General features: G+C 45.8%; 1 protein-coding gene across 1 annotated transcript in view; it reads left to right on the forward strand.

Annotated features, from left to right (window-relative positions):
- The first annotated feature begins 5,867 nt into the window (after positions 1–5,867).
- The window catches only part of LOC115285489 (core histone macro-H2A.2), a 33,706-nt gene continuing 16,167 nt past the window's right edge, over positions 5,868–23,406 (forward strand). The window contains exons 1-3 of the mRNA XM_029931815.1: positions 5,868–6,095; positions 21,524–21,630; positions 22,901–23,098. Of these exons, the coding sequence (XP_029787675.1) occupies positions 5,924–6,095; positions 21,524–21,630; positions 22,901–23,098 (477 nt within the window). The 5' untranslated portion in view covers positions 5,868–5,923. The remainder of the gene's footprint in view (positions 6,096–21,523; positions 21,631–22,900; positions 23,099–23,406) is intronic.

Below are 23,406 nucleotides of genomic sequence, written 5' to 3' on the forward strand. Positions count from 1 at the left end.
GAAGTGGAATTAAAACTTGTCACATGGTGGGGCACTTGGGTAGCTCAGTCGGTTGAGCATCTGACTTTGGCTTAGGCCATGATCTGGTGGTTCGTGGGTTCAAGCCCCAAGTTGGACTCTGTGCTGACAGCTCAGAGCTTGGAACCTGCTTCGGATTCTGTGTCTCCCTCTCTCTGTGTTCCTCCTTTGCTCTCTCTCTCTCTCTCTCTCTCTCTCTCTCTCTCTCTCTCTCAAAAATAAATAAAGTTTAAAAAAAATTGAAAACTGTTACAGGGAATGGTCTCTGGAAACGAGATTGAGGGTAGAGCAGGGTGGGAGACTGTTGCTTACCATTTTATGCATTTCTTTAACTTTTTGTTTTATATTACTATGTGCAAGTATTTACTTAGATTTAAAGATGAAATAAACTTTTTATTTTAGATCTTTTTTAATGTTTATTTTTAGAGAGAGAAAGAGAGCACGAGCAGGGGAAAAAGAGAGAGAGAGAGAGTCTGAAGCAGGCTCCAGGCTCTGAGCTAGCTGTCAGCACAGGGCCCAACACCAGGCTTACACCCATGAACTGCATGATCATGATTTGAGACAAAGTTAGCTGTTTAACAAACTTTGGAGCCACCCAGGTGCACCAAGGCTTAATTTTTTAATGTTTATTTATTTTTGAGAGAGAGAGAGAGAAAGAAAGAGCAGGCAGGGAAGGGGCAAAGAGAAAGAGGAAGGGAGAGGGTCCCAAACAGGCTCCATGCTGTGCTGTCAGCATGGAGCCCAATGTAGGGCTCCAACCGTGAGATTGTGGCCTGAACAGAAATCAAGAGTTGGACACTTAACTGACTGAGCCACCCAGGTGCTCCTAGATTTATTATTAAGTAATCTCCACAGTCAATATGGAACTCAGACTTAGAACCCCAAGATCAAGAGTCACATGCACTACTGACTAAGCCAGCCAGGGCTCCCCAAACTCAAAATTTTAAATAATTTCTTTGACGTTTTTATTTTCCTTGTGTCAGGGCAACCTTAAGCAAGTCATAATTGTGTTTCAGCTTGGTGGTGATAGGCACAAACAGAGAAGTTCCCAAATTTCTCCATCTCAGCCCTTTTTTCTCAGGGCACCTAGGCCAGAAGAAATGCCTACCAGTTCCATTTATTAAGTTAGGTCCAAACTCCTTAGTAAGTATTTATGTCCTACCAACTAGGAGCTATTTGAAAAAATATTAACAATGAATAGGGGAAAAAAAGAATATTTGTATTCCATTCTTAAATAGCCACAATGAATTACAAATAGGATGTGTGCACCTGTTGAGCACTGCACAACTTCTCAAACCTTAGAATCAGGTCGGACACTGCCGCTCTCATTTTCTGTTCCACATTGATTTTTCCCTGGCACTTGCTTTCATCACAGCAGCAACCAAAAACTCAGCTTTGTAAGATATAGCATCATAAAGAAGAAAAAGAAGATAGCGCAATCTGCCGCGAACCGCTGGCAGGAACACTTTGAGCTGGTAGCTGTGAGACCCAACAGAGGCTGAGTATTGCTTTCTTCCCCGTGAAAGGGTCAACATGTGCTGGCTTGTCCCAGGGTACCTTGGTGCAGTCCGGGATTCATGTCACTAGTGTCTGACATTTTGTCATGATCTGTCTTGCAACTTCACTGGAAAATATCTGAGGACAAGGGCCATGTATATTCCACAACATCTAACCTAGTTTCTTATTCAGTAATGAATGCGTCGTAAATACTGTTTTTCATCGAATCGATGATGTCATAGACTAGAAGATGCCTACTTATGTCTAGAGATAGTAAAATGCAAAAAAAAAAAAAAAGGTTATAAAGTCACTGCTATACAGTAGTTATTTGAATAGGCTGGCGCGAGTTTATTGCCCGTGTCTGAGTCAGTGCTGCAATTTAATGTTTACCCTGGTAATATCTGTAAAAGGTAGCTCATCAGAGTCCTTATGGGCTTAAAACCCCATCATAGAGAGAAATCCTAAAACAAGAGTCCGAATGTGCCCTCTTCAGCACACACAAACCCGGTGTTTGTCGGGGGGGGGGGTTAATGTTTATTTATTTTTGAGGGGGGAGGGCAGCGAGAAGGGGAGACAGAGAATCTCTAGCAGGCTCCATGCTCAGCTCAGAGCCCAACGTGGGGCTCAAACCCACAAACCGTGAGATCATGACCTGAGCCGAAATCAAGAGCTGGACATTTAACCAACTGAGCCACCCAGGCACCCTACAAAACCAGTTTTGTTCTTCCAACTGCTATGCTTGTGGAAGGAAAGGGGAACGAGCAGGCACTACTGCATTCTCCCCACGGCCTTCCCTGTACCCCCTCCCACTGTTAACGTGCTGAAAACACTCCCATTTACTTTGCAAGTAATTATGAGACTTTATATCTTGGTTGTTCTTGGCTTCTCTGATATGAAAGGACAGATATATTGCAGATGTAGGTTATATCTTGTCTGGTTCCCAATTCCTCTTCAGTAACCCCAGGATACCCCAAGATTGGCCCGGAGGGTGGGACCAGCTTGAGCTTGGCCACACGCATCCTCCAGGGGGCGCCCACACGGTGCCCAGAACCACTGGAAAAGCTTCATCCAGCCATATTCTTTGCTTCAAACTTGTAAACAAACATAATATACTGTAGTCCTTAGCTTTGCCTAATTAGAGAAAACATTGTTTTAGAGCAGAAGGTAATAAACGTAAACATTTAAGTATTAGTCTGATGGAAACAAATTTCACATTCCAATAGTTCTTTTCTCTTCAGACAAGTGGCCTTAACAGAAATTGAGAGCTTCACAGGAGGTAGATAAAAACCCGTTCGAGTTCAAGTTGGGAACCCCTGACTTCCCAAGACTGGACAGAGTCAGGGGAAGGGTGGCCTGGGAACGCAGGAGGTCCGGGCTTAGAATGTCTCTCCACGCTGGGCAGAGTCCAGCATAGGTTGGGGACCAGTGTGCTCTGTAAAAGCGGGTCTTCTCTGGAGTGGCCGGAGGACACCAAGCCCTCAAGTCACCAGTTTTCCGTCTACTGCTGCAGACTCCCAATTTTGGGAAAACTTGTGACTCTTCTCAGCTGACATTGGGAGAGTCCCTAAGTGGCTCTTACCTGCCTACTTAGTCATTCTCTGGCTACTTTTTTTTGAGAGAAATGCGGCAGGGGTGAGGGATGAGTGGGTCCTGCTCTCATGGTATCTGGGCTTTGTGCGTCCCTCTCACTGCTGCCGTGAGAGATGGGGACCGTCTAACATGCACGGCATCCACAGGGCAAGTCCACCCTGTGATGGACTTTTCAGGTGGTTTCTGTGGCAACCAGACCTACCACTCCTCCCTCTCCCCCAACTTACCAGTAACGGCAAAGAGCACATGATTGGCTTCGTGGACTCACCAATACATCTTTATGAACCTGTATGGTCTCTTGACTCCTCAGAATTCATTTCCTAAAGGGACGAAAGCTTCTTTTCCAGAACCGTTTGAAAGTGCATTTCTCTTGCTTCCTCCAAGAGAGGACATCTGAGTGGGTTCGTGACGCTTAGCTACCTGGGACCGCAGAAGCACAATGTGGAAGTTCTAAAAACAGCGGTATTGTCTGATCCTGATGCCTTCCTATGAAAGAGGTAATAGGCTAAAAAGACTATTTGTTCCTCTTGGCTTGTGCTTAACTTTGATGAACACCTACATCTCTGGGTGGCAAAACGACTCATAAAATAGGAGTGTACTGAGTACGTATGAGCATGTAAAAAATAATGTATGTGAAGTACGTAATAAAATGCCTCAAGTTCACATCATTCACCCCGGGGAGAGGAGGATGTCGAGAATGGGGTTGGTTGCCAGGTCTGTAGTGTTTATTTAAAACTCTTCAGTCATAACAGAGTAATCAGCTACTTTAGAAAACTGAACGCCGCTCATTTTTCCACCTGGAGTAAATAAACTCCAGCTTCGTAGCGTTCCTATCAGCCATGCATCCATTTAGCGCTTCCTTCCATTATATCTTTACCCACTTTCTTAGGCCTTTTCATTGCCACCTTGGCTGTTGGCAGACAGACCTAGCCTGCATTTGAGACAGCTGCCTCAACTGATAGGTCTAATCCCAATTTATTTTTGACATTCTTCTTTGCCTTGCCCAACAAAATGGCCACCAAGAATGATATTGCCCTGGAAGCAGGCAACTTTGTCTCATTATTAATACATTTCCTAGAGATTTTCTGTTTTGTTTTGGGTTTTTTTTTTTTGTTTTTTTTTTTGGTTATGCTTGTTTGTCCTTGGTAATTTGCTTTTACTTTATCCTGGATTTTCTTCCATTTTTTGGTCACAATACTCCCTCAACCAATAGGTTAAGCTCTATTACAATTCTCTGAATTAGCTTTGGGGAAATACATTCTTGGGGAAATAATTCTTATCTTCACACAAAAGATCACTTGCTGAAATGACAATGAATTAGAAATACATCTCTCGGTGCCTTGTTCTGAAGTCTCCTCTTCTGGTTGATTCCTGGAGTTTTTCCCCAAATCAACCTCAACTCCTCATTTCAAGGGGCAGAAGTTTGGGCTGCATTATAGCTTTTAATTTGCTAGGTTTGGTTACTCTCCATTAGCATTTACTAAACTGCATGTTCTGACATACTTCTGTTTTTTAAAAATGCTGTATTACTGGGGCACCTGGATGGTTCAGTCAGTTGAGCATCTGACTTTGGCTCAGGTCATGATCTTGCCGCTCATGGGTTTGGGCCCCCGTATCAGACTCTGCTGACAGCTCAGAGCCTGGAGCCTGTTTGGGATTCTGTGTCTTCTGCTCTCTCTGCCCCCCCCCCCCCGCTCATGCTCCATCTCTCTCTCTGTTTCTCAATAATTCATAAATGTGAAAAAAAAATTAAAAAGAATGCATTATTATTGGGGTGTCTGAGTGGTTCAATTGGTTATGTGTCCGACTTTGGCTCAGGTCACAGTCTCGTAGTTCGTGGGTTCAGGCCCCTAGTCGGGCTCTGTGCTGACAGCTCAGCACCTGGAACCTGCTTCAGAGTCTGTGTCTCCCTCTCTCTCTGCCCCTCCCCTGGCTTGCACTGGGTTTCTCTCTCTCTTTCAAAAATAAATGAACATTAAAAAAAAAAAGAATGCTATATTATTGGAGAATTTGGAACAGCATTTCCATCGGAGACGTGCACAGCAGCTCTGAGTTGTCAGTCAAAGCCGTTACAAGCATTGCTGTATTAACTAATCCCGTGTATTCAAACAGGCAGAAGCAAATCAGGGCAAATAGGAACCATATTCGGTCTCTTGCAGTTGCTAGCACAAATCAGCCCCGGTTTAGGGGTTGAAGCAATATGAATTGGCTTCCTGACAGTTCTGGAGGTCGGAAGGGGAAAATCAGGTTCTCTGAGCTAACATGGCGGTGTTGGTAGGGCTGGCTCCTTCTGGAGGCTCCGAGGGGGGCGGGAAGGGGTGGGAATCCATTGCTTGTCTCACTACACCTCTTACTGCCCCCTCTTCGAAGAACCCTGGCGATTACGTCGGACCCACCCAGATACTCCAGGATCCTCAACCTAATCATATCTTCAAAGTCTCTTTTGCCATATAAGGTGATATATGCAAGGGTCCTGGGGAGGAAGAAGTGGACATTTTGGGGACCTCTGTTCTGCAGACTACAGCACCATGACCCCTTTCTCTAGTGAGTGTCTTTGCCCTCTCCTGTTAAGGCTGGTCTGGCCTGATGGGTGGGGAGGTGTTTGGGGAGGGGCTGCCGAGCCCTGCAACGTCCCCATGCCCAGTTCGTGGCCTGCAGTGGGGGCTCCTTGATGTGTCACACGGTGCCCTAGTGCCACATCACTGTTCCCAAGGCGTTTGCCAACCACCCTTCCTCACCCTGCTTCGTTTCCTTTTCAGCATCGTGTTAGTGCCGGGAGGCCACCGTGTCAGCAAGCTGAGAGGGAGACTGAGGCAAGATGTCGGGCCGGAGTGGGAAGAAGAAAATGTCCAAGCTGTCCCGTTCAGCCAGGGCCGGTGTCATCTTCCCTGTGGGGAGGCTGATGCGGTACCTGAAGAAAGGGACGTTCAAGTACCGGATCAGTGTGGGCGCCCCCGTCTACATGGCGGCCGTCATCGAGTACCTGGCAGGTAATGTGAACACGTGGCCAGGTCACCCCTCCCGCGTCCCCATCCTCCCCTCTGTCCCTGCTGCCAAGGCACCAGGAGGATCGCTTCTGTCTGCGGCTGCCTCCAGGGCACTGGCGGGTGGTCACAGGGTTTCAGCTTGCCTGCTTGGCGAAGATGCGTTTCGCAGTCTTTAGGGGAGGGAAGAGGGCATAATGGCAGATGATCAGCACGGAAAGATGAGACCCCACAATGAAGTGGCTTTTCTCGACCAGCCCCCAAAAAGGTGTGTCTTGTTTTAGGCAAATCCAGGAGGTAAAAAATGCAGGGTCCCGCCGAAGAGAAACTATAGGGAGGATTGGGGGTAAGGGTGGCTCTTCATTCTGCCCTTCGCTCTGAGGAGCTCACTGAGCGTTGGATTTCCGGGTTTGTTGGAATTAGGGCTCAGTGTCCGTGAATACAGTTGACCCAGCCTCAGAACCATCTCCAGATGGTTCCAGGAAGCCCATCATGTTCCCGTGGTGCTTCCCTTTGTGTACGACGGGCGCACGAGAAATAGTGGTCCATATTGGTTGTTAATATTTTTTTCTTAGAAGATGAGATTTTTGCTGTGTGTGGTCTTTATCTCTTGGAATAACTTTCTGTTTAGCTTTCTTCTTGTCATTCTCCTATGTCCTAGTTAGACACTATACTTCAAAATTTTAGAGGCTTTTATTTTATATATATAATATCTTAAAATAAATATATAAGAATAAAAATATGTATAAGTAAGTGTGATTAGTTCCTTGAGGGGTCTTTTTAATCATGAGCACCAATGTCTCTGACTTTGCCCGGGGTTCCAGGTTTACATCCTGCGGGAAGCCCCCCAGTAAAGCAGACCTCCCCAGACTGTCTCCTAGAGAGGCCGAGACCCTGCGGCCACGGTGTGAAAATCCACAGGGGTGTGGCAGGGCTGGACCCAGCTTCTAGCCTCAGGTCCCTTTTCCCTTCCTGCTTTCCCCTCAAGGGCAGTCTCTTCCTCCCCCTTAGATGCTCAGTCCTGTTCTGCCCTCTTGGTCCCCCAGCCATCGCCAAACGTTAGCACTGAAAAGCTTACCTGGGTCCACCAGTGGAAACCTTCACCCCTGGAGCTCCCGTCCCTCGGGCAGACCTCAGCATCTTAAGCCTGCCCCTTATTGTGAAACGAAAGGCTTCCTGAGCTAAGAGTTTTTCATGGGCACCTTTTAGCAGGTTAGAGAGAGGGCTGGAGGGCTCTACGGTTGGTCCAGTCAAGCATGAGAGAGCAGTATTTTCAAAGTGCCAGCCACTCCCCAGATCTTGTTGACAAGGTTGATGTGCGGCCTGAAACTACTTATGTTTGCGAAACCATGAGAGAGATAGTGTGAGCAGGGGAGGGGCAGAGAGAGAGGGAGACACAGAACAGAATCCGAAGCAGGCTCCAGGCTCTGAGCTGTCAGCACAGAGCCCAACGCAGCGCTCGAACCATGAACTGCGAGATCATGACCTGAGCCGAAGTCAGATGCTTAACCGACTGAACCCCCAGGCGCCCCACGACTTGACCATTCTAATGGGCCCCAGTTGATTCTGATGCTGGTCCTGGGACCACTCAGAGGAGTGACACTGTGGCTAGCCTTGGAGCAGCAGCCTAAAGGCTTGGGGAATGCTTTAAAATACAGGATCCTGGGTGCATCCCCTGGGCCCCCACATATGCACCCTGTGGTCTGATTCACTGGGTCTCGAATGGGACACAGGAATCTGATGGGAAAATGGGACACAGGAATCTGATGGGAAAATCCCTCCCTCAGGGAGGGAGAGGTGAATGAAGCTTTAAAACTCCGTGTTAGGTCCCTATCACCTGGCGGGGCTGTAAGACACTGAGTAACTAGAGACCCCACAGCCTCCAAGCAGGGAGTTGGGGGTCCCTGAGGTTCCTTGACCCTCAGCCACGTACTTTCTGCTATACTACGCTGCTCCCAAAGCAGATCACCTTATTTCTCAAGTTGATTACTCATAATCCTCCATTCACTCAACGAACTTTTATTGAACACTTACAGGACCAAGACAGAACCCAGGAATCAGCCCCTCGAGCAGGTACATTCTGGGGAAGAGAAACAGCAAGCAAATATAAGTGAAGGGTGTGTGGTTCTCAGATGGTGATAAGTGCTAGGGGACAAAGACAGCCTGAAAGGAGATAGAATGTTCCCGAAACAGGGAGGTGAGGGGGGTTGTGAATAGTGCTGGTCAGGAGGTCCCACTGAGGGGGAAGCAGGGATGGGCAGGCGCATGTCTGCGGCCTGGTGCTCCGGGAGGCGGAAGGCAGGCGCTGGGTGTTGGAGGAGCGGCAGTGGGCCAGGGGGATCGAACCCCGGGAGGGGCTTGGACTGTAAGTGAGGCTTGAGAAGTGAGGCTGGCTGGTGGGAGCTAAGTGAGAACTTGCAGCCGGAGTTCCGAAGGGCTTTGAGCAGAGGCAGAAGTGATCTGACCCTGTGGGAGGGGCTCCCAGGGCAGAGGCAGGGAAAGTAGCAAGAAGGCTCTTTCTCACTAGTTAGTGGGCAGTGGAGGTACAAAGACTTGGTCAGAGGACCCAGACGTCTTGAAAGCAAAGCCAGCAGGGTTTGCCAATAGGTGGGATGTGAGATAGAAGAGGGGATGGCCAGGGCGCCTGGGTGGCTCAGTCGGTTAAGCGTCCGACTCTTGATTTCAGCTCAGGTCTTGATCTCACGGGTTCGTGAGTTCAAGCCCCACATTGGGTTCGTGCTGACAGGTGCTTGGGATCCTCTGTCTTCCTCTCTTTATGCCCCTCCCTCTCTCTTTCTGTCTCAAAAAAAAAAAGATAAATAAACTTTTAAAAAAGAAGAGAGGATGAGTACCTGGACAGATGTCATTGCCAATAACACTCCTCTCCCTGGGGCCAGCCTCAGCACCCAGCGGGGTCCCGGGTCAAGTGGAGGAGGCGAAGTTGGTCCTCTGAAGCCCAGGCTTGAGTTTTCTAGGTCCCTTCCTTCTCTTCCTATCAGTTTAAATCTGGTTTTTCAGTTTAACTCTGTTACCTTAAGCTAATTCCTGAACCTCTCTGAGTTCCTGACACTTCCAGAGCTAACTTATTTAACTGCATTAATGAGCTAACCTATGTGGAATTGAGTGTATAGGATACACTCAATAAATGATCATTCTTCTGCTTGCCCTTCTATTAAGAGCTGAGGAAATTACCCAGGGCAAAGTATAATGGCTAACTCGGTTAAAGTGTTATATTTTCAGGCTGTACTTGCATTTTATGGAGACCAGAAGTTTTAAGCCAAAGGAATGAATCGCTACTGGTGGAATTGCAGGGCATTGTTGAGAAAGTAAAAGGGAGGTTTTTGTTACTTTGGGGGTGGGAGGTGGACATCAATTGAGGTTCAAAGCTGAGAGCCTCCTGTCACCCTTGAAATGACCTTCAAAATTCATGACACAAATCTGGACCGCATTTCCTCCTTGGGTCAGGCCTGGAAGGTGCAGAGGAAAGCAGACTCAGATGGTCCCGCCTCCAAAGGCAGGGCTTGCATACCAGCCAAGCGGTCAAGCAGTTAGCACAACACAACAAGATGGCAAGCATGTAGGGCAGGGAAGTTACGGGAGCCTGGGGAGGGTGTGTAGACGAGGGGTGCAGGGGGCTGCCTGTTGTAAAGTAAGAGTTGTTAGGACCTAAACCAGGCTCACAACCCTGGTTTTTCTTAAGTTGATTGTTTTAAAATCCTGATGACTGGGCTCACCCCCAGAGGTTCTGGGGGTATGTTCCAGGCATCAGGATTTAAAAAAAAAAATGTAAGTGTTTATTTCATTATTTTGAGGGAGAGAGAATGTGTGTGTGTGTGTGTGTGTGTGTGTGTGTGTGCGTGCACGAGCAGGGCAGGAACAGAGGGAGAGAGAGAGAGAGAGAGAGAGAGAGAGAGAGAGAGAGAGAGAATCCCAGGCTGTCAGCACAGAGTCCAACATGGGCCTCAAACCCACAAACCGTGAGATCATGAAATCAATAGCCAAAATCAAGAGTTGGATGCTTAACTGACTGAGCCACCCAAGTGCCCTGCCCTCAAACAGTTTTGATGGCAGCCAGAGTGGGGAATTAGTAGGAATTAAGTAGATTCTGATGGGGGGGGGATTGAGCTAGGGGGAGATTTTCAGGTGGGGTAGGAATGAAGGTGAAGACCCAATGTGTGTGGCCCCCAACCAGAACCTGGAGGAAGTTCGTACCCAGAGCAGGGCTGGGAAAGGGAGGGGGTGGAGAGGAGACGGGGAATGGACAGACAGGTCCTTGAGCACCATGATGAAAATGTGTACGCTGTGCACACACATGCACACACACGTTAGGGGGAGGCCTAGAAGGGAGGAGGTGGCACTTTGGGGACATCGCTTGGGCTTTAGGTGAACGGTTGGCAGGAAGCAAGATCAGAGTCCAAGAAATCCTTGGGGGTGGGTTCTGTGTCACTTCTGAGATTTGACAGTGGCCAGGACAGGGGTGCACAGAGGGCATGATGAGAAGGAATGGACAAATTGGGGAGATACCTTGGGGGATGGAGTCAGCTCAACTCAATGATGGATTAGATGGGGGAAGGGCATCAAGGAGGGCACAAATCTTTCAGCCTTGGGCAGCTACTTTCTTTCAAGCCAAGCTGCCATGGGTTGAGGAGGGGACATGGGGACTCCACTCCAAGGGAAGGACTGGAGAATTTCAATGGAGCCTGGCCAAGAGGAAGAGAAGCGGAAAGTAGCCGGCACTCGAGAACGGTGCCTGCAGCTGAAGCAGGAAACAGCGGGGGAGAAACGGTGCAGGGTGGGGGCTCAGGGGGGCCCCTAGGGCTCGGGTCTCTGCAAGGTGTCCTGGAAGACAGATTCTGGCTCGGCCACCTATCAGCTAAGGACTGTGAGGGTGTCGCTTTACCCTCATAGTGTCCGTGAGAATTACATAAGATAATGCATGAAAGGCACTTAGCACCGCGGGGCATGGGGTAGCAACTCGCCCATTGGCGAGTTATTGCTGTTACTGAGTGAAGCCCTATGGGCATGTCTGGAGCCAGCAGGGAGCTGTAAGCTGGAGGTGCAGACACGGGCACTATGGGGAGACTGCAACAAAGGCCGGAGAGTAAGTGAGGTCACCCAGAGAGAGTATGACGATGACAAGACTGGGAGCCCAGAACCAGCCCTCGCAGCATCTGCATGTGCTGGTTTCTGAGCCAAGTAGGGGAAAAGTGTGGCAAGGGAGACCGAGGAGGGCAGCACAGAGTAGGGAGGAAAGGCTCATGGGAACATCGGTGCCGGGAAACCAAGGGAGAGTAACCCTCAAGGGTGATGCCAATGAAACCAGATGAGGGCAACAAATTTAGCCATCTTAAGGTCATGGTGACACTGGCGAGGATGGGGCGGTGGTCAAAGCCAAACTGCAGTGGGCTGGGGAGCTTGAGGTGTGGCCAGGAGACAAAGGGGCGGGGACTCTTTTAGGGAGCTTGGATCAGAAGAAGGGAAGAGAGAGGTTGACAAGTGTGGCAGGTGGGAGAAGGTGTGACACAGAACAAGCTTGAGCCTGGGGTGCTCGGATTCTATCTTCAGCTTCCCTAGCCGTCCCTGATCTTCAGCATTTCCTTCCTCTGTTTATTGTGGCCAACAAACCACAGTAGCATGTCAGCAACACCTGGGACTTTTTGATCAACTGAAATCACTGACATTTTCTTATTAGATCCCCCTAGTTACAGATTTCTATATCTAGAAATATCATTTATCCTTATCGTTACTTCAAAATCACAGTAGTTAATAAACCTGCCACCAGATCTTGTTAATGTGTTAATAAAGAGGCCCATGTGAAGAGGGCACTTGTTGGGATGAGCACTGGATGTTGTATGTAAGCGATGATCTATGGGAATCTAGCCCCAAAACCAAGAGCACACTATATACACTGTATGTGAGCCAATTTGACAATAAATTATATTTAAAAACAAAAAAGCATATAGACTACTATATCCCAGATTTTTTAATACTTGAAAAATTACATTTCAGTGTCATTGGTTTTCTCTGCCATCCTTTGTATTGTATTTTAGGCATTTAAAACTATCCTGATGTTCATTAGAGTGGCTAGTAAAAAAACTTACAGTCATCGATGAAGATGTAAAGAATTGGGACCCTTGTGCATTGCTGGGGGGAATTGGTGTAGTTGCTGTGGAACATGGTTTGGTGTTCCTCAAAAAGTTAAACACAGGGATCAACCAAGAAACCAAAGACGAAATTTTAAAAATACATGAAAACATATAATAAATAAATAAATAAATAAATAAAACAAATAATTCAAAATTTTGGGGACTCAGCAAAAGCAGTTCTAAGAGGAGAGTTTATAGCAATGCAGGCCTCTTCAAACAACCTAACCTTATACCCAAAGGAGCTAGAAAAAGAATGAACAAAACCCCAAAACAGCAGAAGGAAGGAAATAATAAGTATTAGAGCAGAAATAAATGATAGAGAAACTAAAAAAAAAAAAAAAAGCACAAAAACAAAACAAACATAATAGAACAGATCAGTGAAATGAGGAACTAGTTTTTGAAAAGATCAACAAAATCGATAGTCAAATTTATCAAAAAGGAAAGAGAAAAGACTCAAACAAAATCACCAATGAGAGGAAAAATAACAACCAACACCATAGAAATATAAACAACTGTAAGAGAATATTATGAAAAGCTATATGCCAACAAATTGGATAACCTGTAAGAAATGGATAAATTCCTAGAAACCTATAAACCAACAAAACTGAAGCAGGAAGAAATAGAAAATTCGAACAGATGGATGATCAGTAATGAAATAGAATCAGTAACCAAAAAACTCCCAACAAACAAAAGTTCAGGACCAGACAGCTTCACTAGCGAATTCTATCAAACATTTAAGGAAGAGTTAATGCCTATTCTTCTCAAACTATTCCAGAAAATATAAGAGGAAGAAAAACTTCCAGATTCATTCTATGAGGCCAGCATTACCCTGACACCAAACCAGATAAAGACACCACAAATTAATTAATTAATTATAAGAAAAAGGAGAACTATAGGTCAATATCCCTGATGAACATGTATGCAAAAATCCTCATCAAAACACTAGAAAACCAGGGGAACCTGGGTGGCTCAGTAGATTAAGTGTCTGACGTCAGCTCTGTTCATGATCTCATGTTTTGTGAGTTCGAGCACTGCATTGGGCTCTGTGCTGACAGCTCAGAGCCTGGAGCCTGCTACTGATTCTGTGTCCCTCACTTTGACCCCCATGCTCAAAAAAGATGCTAACAAACCCAATCCAACAATATGTTTCAAACATCATTCACAACAATTGAGTGGGATTTATCTTCAGGATGCAAGGGTGTTTCAATACTTGCAAATCAATGAGTGTGATACATCTCATCAATGAAAGAAAGGATAAAAAACGTATGATCATTTCCATAGATGCACAAAAAGCATTTGACAAAGTAAAACATGCATTCATGATGGAAATATGAAAAGAAGTAGTAGGTTTAAAGGGAACATACCTCAGCATAATAAAAGTCTTATATGAAAAGCCATCCTCATCCTCAATGGGGGAAAAACAGAAAGCTTCTTCCCTCAGGGCAGGAATGAGACCAGGATGTCCACACTCACCACTTTATTCAACACAGTACTGGAAGTCCTAGCCACAGCAATCTGACAACAAAAAGAAATCAAAGGCATTCAGATATGAAAGGAAGATGTAAAACTTTCACTATTAGCAGATAACATGACACTCTATATAGAAAATCTTAAAAGATGCCAGCAAAAACTATTGAAACTGATACACCGAATTCAGAAAAGTCACAGGATACAAAATCAATGTACGGAAATCTGTTAAATTTCCTTACACTAATAATGAAGCAGCAGAAAGAGAAATTAAGAAACAATCCCATTTATACTTGCACCAAAGATAATAAGATACCTAGGAATAAACTTAATCAAAGAGATTAAGCTCTGTACTCTGAAGACTAGAAAACACTGATGAAAGAAACTGAAGAAGACACAAAGAAATGGAAAGGCATCCCATGCTCATGGATCTGAAGAAACAAACATTGTTAAAATGTCCATACTACCCAAAGCAATCTACACATTTAATGCAACCCTTATCAAAACACAAACAGCGTTTTTCACAGAACTGGAGCAAACAATCCTAAAATTTGTATAGAACTACAAAAGACCCCGAATAGCCAAAGCAATCTTGAAAAAGAAAAACAAAACTGAAGGCATCACAATTCCAGATTTCAAGTCACATTACGAAGCTGTAGTCATTAAGACAATATGGTACTGGCACAAAAACAGACACATAGATCAATAGAACAGAATAGAAAGCCCAGAAATGGACCCACAATTATATGGTCAATTAATCTTTGACAAAGCAGGAAAGAATACACAATGGGAAAAACACAGTCTCTTCAACAAATGGGGCTGGGAAAATTGGACAGCGACACACAGAAGAATGAACCCGGGCCACTTTCGGATACCTCACACAAACCCTCATGCACTGTTGGTAGGAATACAGACTGGTGCAGCCACTGTGGAAGACAGTATGGAGGTGCCTCAGAAAGCTAAAAATAGAACAACCCTACAATCTAAAAAGTATATAAAATACGATTTCAAAGGGATGCAGGCACCCCTATATTTATTGCAGTATTATTTACAATAGCCAGGATATGGAAACAGCCCAAATGTCCATCAATTAATGAATAAAGAGGTCACACACACACACACACACACACACACACACACACAGGAATATTACTCAGCCATAGAAAAGAATGACAGCTTGCCATTTGGAATGGCATGGATGGATCTAGATAGTATTATGCTAAATGAAATAAGTCATCCAGAGAAAGACAAATACCATAGGATTTTACTCATTTGTGGAATTTAAGAAACAAAACAAATGACCGGGGGAAAAAAGAGACAAGCCAAGAAAGATTCTTAATTATAGAGAATATTCTGATGGTTACCAGAGGGGAGGGGGTGGGGGGTGAAACAGGTGGTGGGCATAAAGGAGGGCACTCGTGATGAGCACTGGGTGTTGTGTGTAAGTGACACATCACTGTATTATACATCTGAAACTAATATTACACTGTATGGTAACTATATTGGAATGAAAAGAAAATGCTTAATTTTTTTTTAAGTTAAAAAGTCATGGAATTATCCTATGACCCAACAATTCCACTTCTAGGTATACGCCCAAAACAATTAAAATCAGAGACTTAAACACATATTTATACACAAATACTCATACGACATTAACACAATAGCCAAAAAATGGAAACAACCCCAGAGTTCATCACCAGATGAATAGATAAACAAGACATAGTGTATCCATGCACTGGAATATTATTCAGCCATAAAAGGGAATGAAATCCGGAGGTACATGGGTGGTTCCGTCAGTTAGGCATCCGACTTCAGCTCAAGCCATGATCTCATGGTCCGTGGGTTTGAGCCCTGCATCGGGCTCTGGGCTGACAGCTCAGAGCTTGGAGCGTGCTTCGGATTCTGTGTCTCCCTCTCTCTCTGCCCGTCCCCACTCTCTCTCAAAAATAAATAAACATTAAAAATATTTTTTAAAAAGAAATGAAATTCTGACATGTTCTATAGCATGGATGAGTCTTGAAGGCTTTAGGCAAAATGAGATTGAAATAATCCAGAAGGTAAATAGTATATGATTCTACCTTTATGAAGCATCAGAGTAGTCATGTGTAAGCAGACAGGAGCATGGCGGTTGTAGGGGCTGAGGGGGGTGGGGTGGGACGGGCAGCAGAGTCAGATGGGCATGAAGCTTCCATGTAGGAGGATGAAGGGCGGGAGGCGGAGAATGGGAACGGTGGCACGATACTGTGAATGTAATGAATGCCACTGAGTTTTAGAAATGGTTAGAATGGCAAACTGCTGTTATGCCTGTTCTACCACAACAAAAAGAAGAGCTGCCATTATTCTGAGAAGGGGCCCCTAGGCCTCACAGACTACCAGAGGGGTTCCCAGCACTGGCAAAGTACGACATCCCCAGCAGAGGGGGAGATGCTGGAGATAAAGAGCTCGTCAGGGAAATGGGGCCCCTCCGGTCAAAGAGGGAAGGTCCCTCCCCAGGCTCCCAGAAGGAGAGGAGCTGCCGGGGACAGATGAGCACACCACAGCATCCCCATCGGCTCTGGCAGACACCCTGCTCCCACACATAGAGCATCACCTTCTCCGACTCTCCTAACTGAGTCTCAGAAGACAGCTTTTCAGTCGCACTGCTCTGCTCTTATCTCCTGCCCCAATGTCAAGAGCAGACTGACCAGGAATTCGCACACTGATGTCCTGACAGTCACCAGGCCTGGGTTGGTGATTTCCCCTGGCCAGCTTACCTCTCCCTCAGTTTCATGACTGGGGTCTCTGAAGATCCTCTGTCCCACTCAGTGCCTCGGAAGGGGAACCTAGGGCCACAGGAATGGCCAGTAAGGGAAGGCAGGCGGTACTGTGCCAGAAAGAAAGTCACACAAATTTTCAGCTACTCTGGATGAGAGAGAGCCATGTGCTCTGCCTGATTTCTCCGGACTGGCCACCTGGCTGGGCCTGGGTCACACATCACCTTGACGTTAGACCATGCAGTGTGTCTAGTCCCAAAAAAGGAGAAGGTTGAGAAGATCTGACAGCAAACACATGCTGGACTGCTCATCTAGAATGTTCTTTCCACCTGAGACATCCTCAAGCCTCCCAGAATGGACAGCACACTCACACTTCACTTTGTCCATCTGTAAACGGTGGTCCAGTTCACATCTCCAATGTTAGCGAGGGAAAAGGGACTGCAAAAACAAGCCCGAAATTCTAGAAAATAATTTTGTATTTAATATAATGGAAGATGTTGAAAAAGAAGAATTCAAATCATTTTTATAGTGAGAAAATGTTCTGTAACAGTTTTTAATTGATAGGATAAGTAGGTTTTTTAAAAAGCTTGAATTTCAGGGCAACTTAAGTCATTGTGTCACATAGAAGACCTCCATTCACATCATTTCCGGACAATTGGGTCTATCCATTTAACACAAACATTTTTGTGTCTAATGATTTTCACTTGTGACATGAATGTTTTGAAAAGGTCACTTTGGCAGCCAGTGCCACATGTACGATTGTGCAGGTCGTACACTGTGCAAGGACACACATCGAAGGGAGTATCGGTCACATCATAGGTCTCAGAGATTCGTATATTTATTACAAGCATTCCCAGCAGGTGGCAGTAAAGGGTATTGTGCTAGAGAAGTAGTGTCCGGCAGAAGGAACGCCCTTTTCTAATTTGTACAAAGGTACCTGTGGGCCAGCAGTGGTCTTTTTGCCACAGATCTGGAGGAGGACAAAAATGGGGGTGGGGAAACCATTTGCACAATTATCTGGGCTCAAAGAGAAGAGAGGCTTAGCTCAAGCAATGGTGTGGAGAAGACGGGCAAAGGTGTGTGATCGATGAGGCCAGGGGGAGGGGAGAAAGGGAGAGGGAGGGGTAGGGAATGATTCCCAGGTCTCTGGTTGGAGCTGTGGTTGGATGGTGCTGCTGACCCCAAGGGGAATGATTTGGGTTTGGGGATGTGGTGAGTTTGATGTGCGGAACACCCAGGTGAGGCTGTCCAGGTGACATCACAACAGGAGGTGCGGGTCTGGTAGCATGGGCACAAGGGCAGAAGCCTCATGAATTGGTGGGCTTTCCCTAGAAGACTGCATGGCCTGAGCATGATCCCGGGGGCCTTATCACCTCATGGGCCAACGGGCAAGAAAGAAGGGGCTAAGGAAGGAGACAGTCCTGAAGGAGTGGCCACGCCATGCCCTCAGTCACCACCCCTACATTTCCTGTGCTATTTCCCATCTCTTGTGGGCTGGGATGTCTAATGTTGCTTTAGATCCTAGACAAAATGGGAGGACAACCCTTCCAAAATTATGTGCACAGTGAGCTTTCCAACATCCTTTTGGCTACAGAAATCTTTTTTTTTTTTTTACTACCAACTCCTAAGCTGTATTCCAGATGGTTCCTATAGCTGGAAGTGTGACTTCCGAGAATATAGGCTTCCATGGAAATCTCCACATTAACAGAGTAATGATCTTCCTAAAACATTTTCAGCAAAACATATCTGTGCTGTATAAATCCATTTTTCCTACTGACTGCCAGTAGAAGAGTACTTGTGTTCCCAAGACCAGTAAAATCACTGGAGAATGTAACTAATGTTTATAGTTCGTGTGAATGTATTTGTTGTAATGACATTGGAACACATGAATAGTGATGGTTATTTCAAACATTTAAACCATGAAGTCCTTGTCCCAAGGACTGTTCAGACTAAACATCCTACAGAGAAGAGAAGTCCAGGGTCTAGGTTTTCAGCTGTGTATTGTTCAAGAGTTTTTCTCTTTCAGGGCACCTGAAGGGCCCAGTCGGTTAAGTATTCGACTCTTGATTTCAGCTCAGGTCATGATCTCATGAGATCATGAGATCGAACCCCACCTCGGGCTCTGTGCTGTCATCGTGGAGCCTGCTTGGGATTCTCTCTCTGCCCCTCCCCCCACTCTCTAAATATATAAATAAAACCATTTTGTAAAAAGTTTTTCTTGAAAAGAGCTCTACCTCTGCTTTTATCCTAGAGCACAGAATCAAAGTTTTCTCTCTTATAACTGATTTCAGAAGGGCGGGTCCAGGAGCCCAGGGGCATGCCAGCCGAGCCTTGCGTGTGTGCCCCACGTAGGTCAGCCTGCTAAATCACAGCCCTTAGTCTCTGGCCCAGCTACCTTTGATTCCGGCAGACTGTCCATCTGTGAATCCAATGTCCGTGCCTCCGTCTGTCAGCCTGAAGATAACCTGACCTCAGTAGCTTTCCGAAGGCTCTAGATCTATAGCGCTTTCCATTCAGCCCTGCCTCTCATGCTGACAGCTAATTTGAGGAACTCGGCAGGATCCTTAATGTCTTCCTCTGAGGGCAGGTGACACAGGCAGGAAAGTGATAGTCCAAGATGCTAAATTAACTTCAATTGCTCAGAAGCTTCAAATTGGGAGGCTCCGTGACCCTCCGCCCCATCTACAAAAAGGGGTGAGGGCTCCTTCCTCCCAGGTGTGGGCCCCCCAAGCTGAGCAGGTGCAGGTAACTCCCTCTTATTGTGCACCAGGGGGAGCTGCACATTTTACCCTGGAGTGAAAAAAGGAAGCCTATTTCTGAAAGCTTTATAACCACACGTCTTTGTGATGTGTACCCTTCTTTTAAGGGAAAGAAAGGGCCGGGCAGCAGCTTGAATGCAGCCAACCAGATGATCTAATAGGGCATGAATTTCAAACACTCTATCCCATTGTCCCAGCAAGTGTGCTCACGCTTCTCAAACTACAGCGCCCCCCGCCCCCCATCTCTGATTCAGAAAACACGGCCGCCAAATAAATGGATTGTTGGTAAACACAATATTCATTGCTTAATAATCTGGAAAAGATGTTGTGAGAATGAATTCGCAGTGATTTAGCACTTTTCATTATGGAAATTCCATATAAATATTTAACTCTAATGCTTATTTTATTCTAATTTTTTGTTAATCACATTTGCTTAGTTAATATGGCATACTTAGGCATTTTTTATTGCCATAGATTTTTATGAGTGATGGCAATTGTATATGCTATTTATTTGAAATTAGGTTGATTGTAAAGACTCATAGAATCGCCTATTAATTTTAGGGCTTGGTATTTATGCCATTGTACCGGCAAATTCTCCCAACACACACTCATGCACGTGCACACACACACACACACACTTTGCCACCACATTACCAGTGAGACAACACATTGGCACATTGCCTCTAGTTTTCTAAGGGAAGGAATTTTTCTTTAAGGGCTCATTAATACTTTTGAAGGCAGACAAATTTGATTAGCAGAACATCCCTCTGACATTGAGGAAGAAAGAAAAGGGAGACAGAGGAGGAAGGGGAAAGCAAACGGACAGTATGGAACCAGTTCCACAGATTTTTAATTTTGACTAAAAATTGTGATAACAGAGGCACCTGGGTGGCTCAGAAGATTGAGCATCAGACCTCAGCTCGGGTCAAGATCTTGTGGTTCATAAGTTCGAGCCCCACAGCTCACTCTCTGCCGTCAGTTCAGAGCCTGGAACCAGCTTCAGATCCTCTGTCCCCCTCTCTCCACCCCTTCCCTGTTTGCACTGTCTCAAAAATAAATAAACATTATATATAAATAAATACAAATTTTGATGACATGTAAAATAGTTCTTTACCAACTTTTATCTTTTAATTTTTTAAATATTTTATTTTATCTTTGAGAGAGAGGGAGAGACAGAGCATGAGCAGAAGAGGGGCAGAGTGGGAGGGAGACACAGCATCCAAAGTCTGCTCCAGGCTCTGAGCTGTCAGCACAAGGTCCAACGTGAGGCTCAAACTCATGAACCACGAGATCATGACCTGAGCTGAAGTCGGATGCTTAACCAACTGAGCCACCCAGGCATCCCTCAACTCTTTTACATTTATCAGATGACATGTTTGTTAAAGTCAGAATCATGCTTAGATCCTGAGGGATATGTGGAAACCTTCAAGCCTCAAATACCATCCTTCCCAGGGCTTGTAAGTATCCTCGTTCAGAATTCACTTTCTGGGTTAAGCATTATCTCACCCCTCAGTACAAGTTATCTTTTCCCATCCACTCTCCTAGGAGGGAACTAGGGCCCCAAGTGGAAAGGAAAGGGAGATTCTCAAAAGGGTCCCAATGGGCACCAAAGACAGATGTTAACCAACCTCACTATGGTCCTCTCTCCTTAGGAAAAAAACTAAGGTCCTATGTTAGGGCTCTGTATTGGCTAACTCCTGTGGCTTAAACAAGAGAGTTTATCTCTCTCCTCATACAAAAGAAGCCTATAGAAGATCATCCAGGAGTAAAGACCATCCAGTCAGGAGTTTCCACCATCATAAGAGACTCCAGTTCCTTCTATCTTGTTGTTCTTCCTCTTGGCCAAATCCAGCCATCACGTCCCCAGTCTACCAGCAGAAAGGGAAAGAGGGCACATGCCCTTCATTGATGGACACTTCTGGAAGCACCATACAGTATGACTACTTGCCTTTCATTGGTTAGAATTTAGTCACATGACCACAGTTCTCAACAAGGGAGGTTGGGAAATCCTGTCTTCCTTCCTGTGTTTATGGGCTCAACAAAAAAATCAGAGGTCTAAATACTAAGGAAGATGGGGCAGAATTCATGTCAAGGGCAACTCGAAGACTGCCACAGGATCATCTATCAGGTCTTGCTTAAATATTGGACTTGTCTGTAACCTGAGTTCTTTCCAGCATTCTGGATTTCTTTCCAGGCCCAGACAGAAGACTCATAAATGAATAAATGTGATCCAATTCAAAAACCACTTCCAAAGAAAAGCTCAGACCCCATTCTGTAGATTACCTATTAACTCCCTCTTGTGATTTCAGCGGAAATTCTAGAATTGGCTGGGAATGCCGCAAGGGACAACAAGAAGGCCCGGATAGCCCCAAGACACATCCTCCTGGCGGTTGCTAATGATGAGGAGCTCAATCAGGTAGGTCTGTCTGTCTGAAGCATGGACGTCGGCCACGGAAGGGCTGCTGGCCACACTGTTGCACGCAGACTCCACTGGTTGTAAATCGTTCCTGCAGCAGTTCCCAATCACATGAATATGACACACTTTCCAGACCGTGTAAGAACAAAGAGAAGAACAAATCCTGCCAGCTGTATCATTCAGATAGAAAATAAAATTGCCTCTGGAAGAGACCCATGATGTATTCTGGGTCTTTCCAGACCTCCCTGTCCTCTCTAAGAGCAGGCTCTCCGTGAGGCTGGGGAAGGTGCTGTGCATGTGTCGTTCATGATTTCTGCACCCAAATTTTGTTGTTGACAGTCCATTCTGATAAGGGCAGGAGAATCTTCTCTATATTTTAGAAGTGACTGCAGAGTGCTGTGAATGCCTGTCCCAGGAAAGACTAGACAGTCAGTGGATAGTATAAGAATTTGTATTCTAATCTCGTTTTTCTCAAATTGTGTGTGATGTGAAGAATCAGTTCTTATCTCCAATCCATTGTGGACGGATAGTTTCCAAAAATACAATAAAGAGTACTTGCTAGAAGAATTTTAAAAAACAACATACAAAGCACAAGCCGCAATGTTTTGGTATTAGATCCAATAGATACGCAGTACCTCTCTCAACTTGCTGTAAAAGTTGCCGGACTCTTCCTTGCAATTTCTGTATTTCTCTTGACCCCGGCAGTAACTGTGGCTGGCTGTCCATGGACCGGCCCCGGTTGCAGACCTTGCGGACTCGCACTACTTCGGGTTGTGCAGACTATATTAAAGGAGTAGTACATGTCGATTATTTGGAAAGTCAATGTATTAATTGAGAGGTGCACGGTCAAACATATTTTACTGATTAAATGCATGACCAAAAGCGTGTGGAGACCACCGTCTGTTGTTAACTGGGCCTAGCCCTAGCACCAGCCTTTGAACCCAGTTTTGTCAAGCTGTGCTCCCTCCACCCCCGCTTATCCTCTGTGATGTCTGGAATTCCACAGCCCTGAGCAACCATCCCCGTTTCGGCCTCCATACCCTTTCATTTTCCCTTATTTGTTATGCTTTCTGTGTGAGACCACAGGATGCCTTGACACCTACAGAGACTCTCTACCAGTGAAACAGGAAAGCCAATTAAGCCACCCATCGTGCTTTGAGAAAGTAAAGACCAGATTTATCTAACACTTGTTTGGCCATCGGTTAGAACTGCATTAAATCCAGAACCAGCAAGCTCTTTGCTGCCTGAGCTCATGCGTTTCTCTCTTCAGCTGCTAAAAGGAGTGACCATCGCCAGTGGAGGTGTCCTGCCCAGAATTCATCCCGAACTGCTGGCCAAAAAGCGAGGGACCAAAGGCAAGTCGGAAACTATCCTCTCCCCTCCCCCAGAGAAAAGAGGAAGGAAGGCGGCCTCAGGCAAGAAGGGAGGCAAGAAATCCAAGGCTGCCAAACCACGGACGTCCAAAAAGGTGAGCTGGGGATGCTCAGAGAACAGGAGAAAGTTGAACGATCAGATGAATCCCCATCATTGCTGACGGGCTGGGGGCTTGGCCCACTGGGAGAAAATGACAAAGGGCCTCTGAGATTAGAGCTTAAACCACCAAGCAGGTACTGCTAGACGTTTCCAAGCCCAAAGTATGGGTGGTCTTCCTGTTTCCAGATGCTTCTACTGCCCCCATCAAAATCTTAAGTGAGAGATAATATCCTGGAACTCTACTTTTCATTTCTCTCCAGAACCCCTCATTGCATACAAAAACATCTGTCTGTCTCCCACAGA

The sequence above is a fragment of the Suricata suricatta genome, chromosome 2, assembly GCF_006229205.1.
Source record: "Suricata suricatta isolate VVHF042 chromosome 2, meerkat_22Aug2017_6uvM2_HiC, whole genome shotgun sequence".
NCBI classification, from domain to species: domain Eukaryota; kingdom Metazoa; phylum Chordata; class Mammalia; order Carnivora; family Herpestidae; genus Suricata; species Suricata suricatta.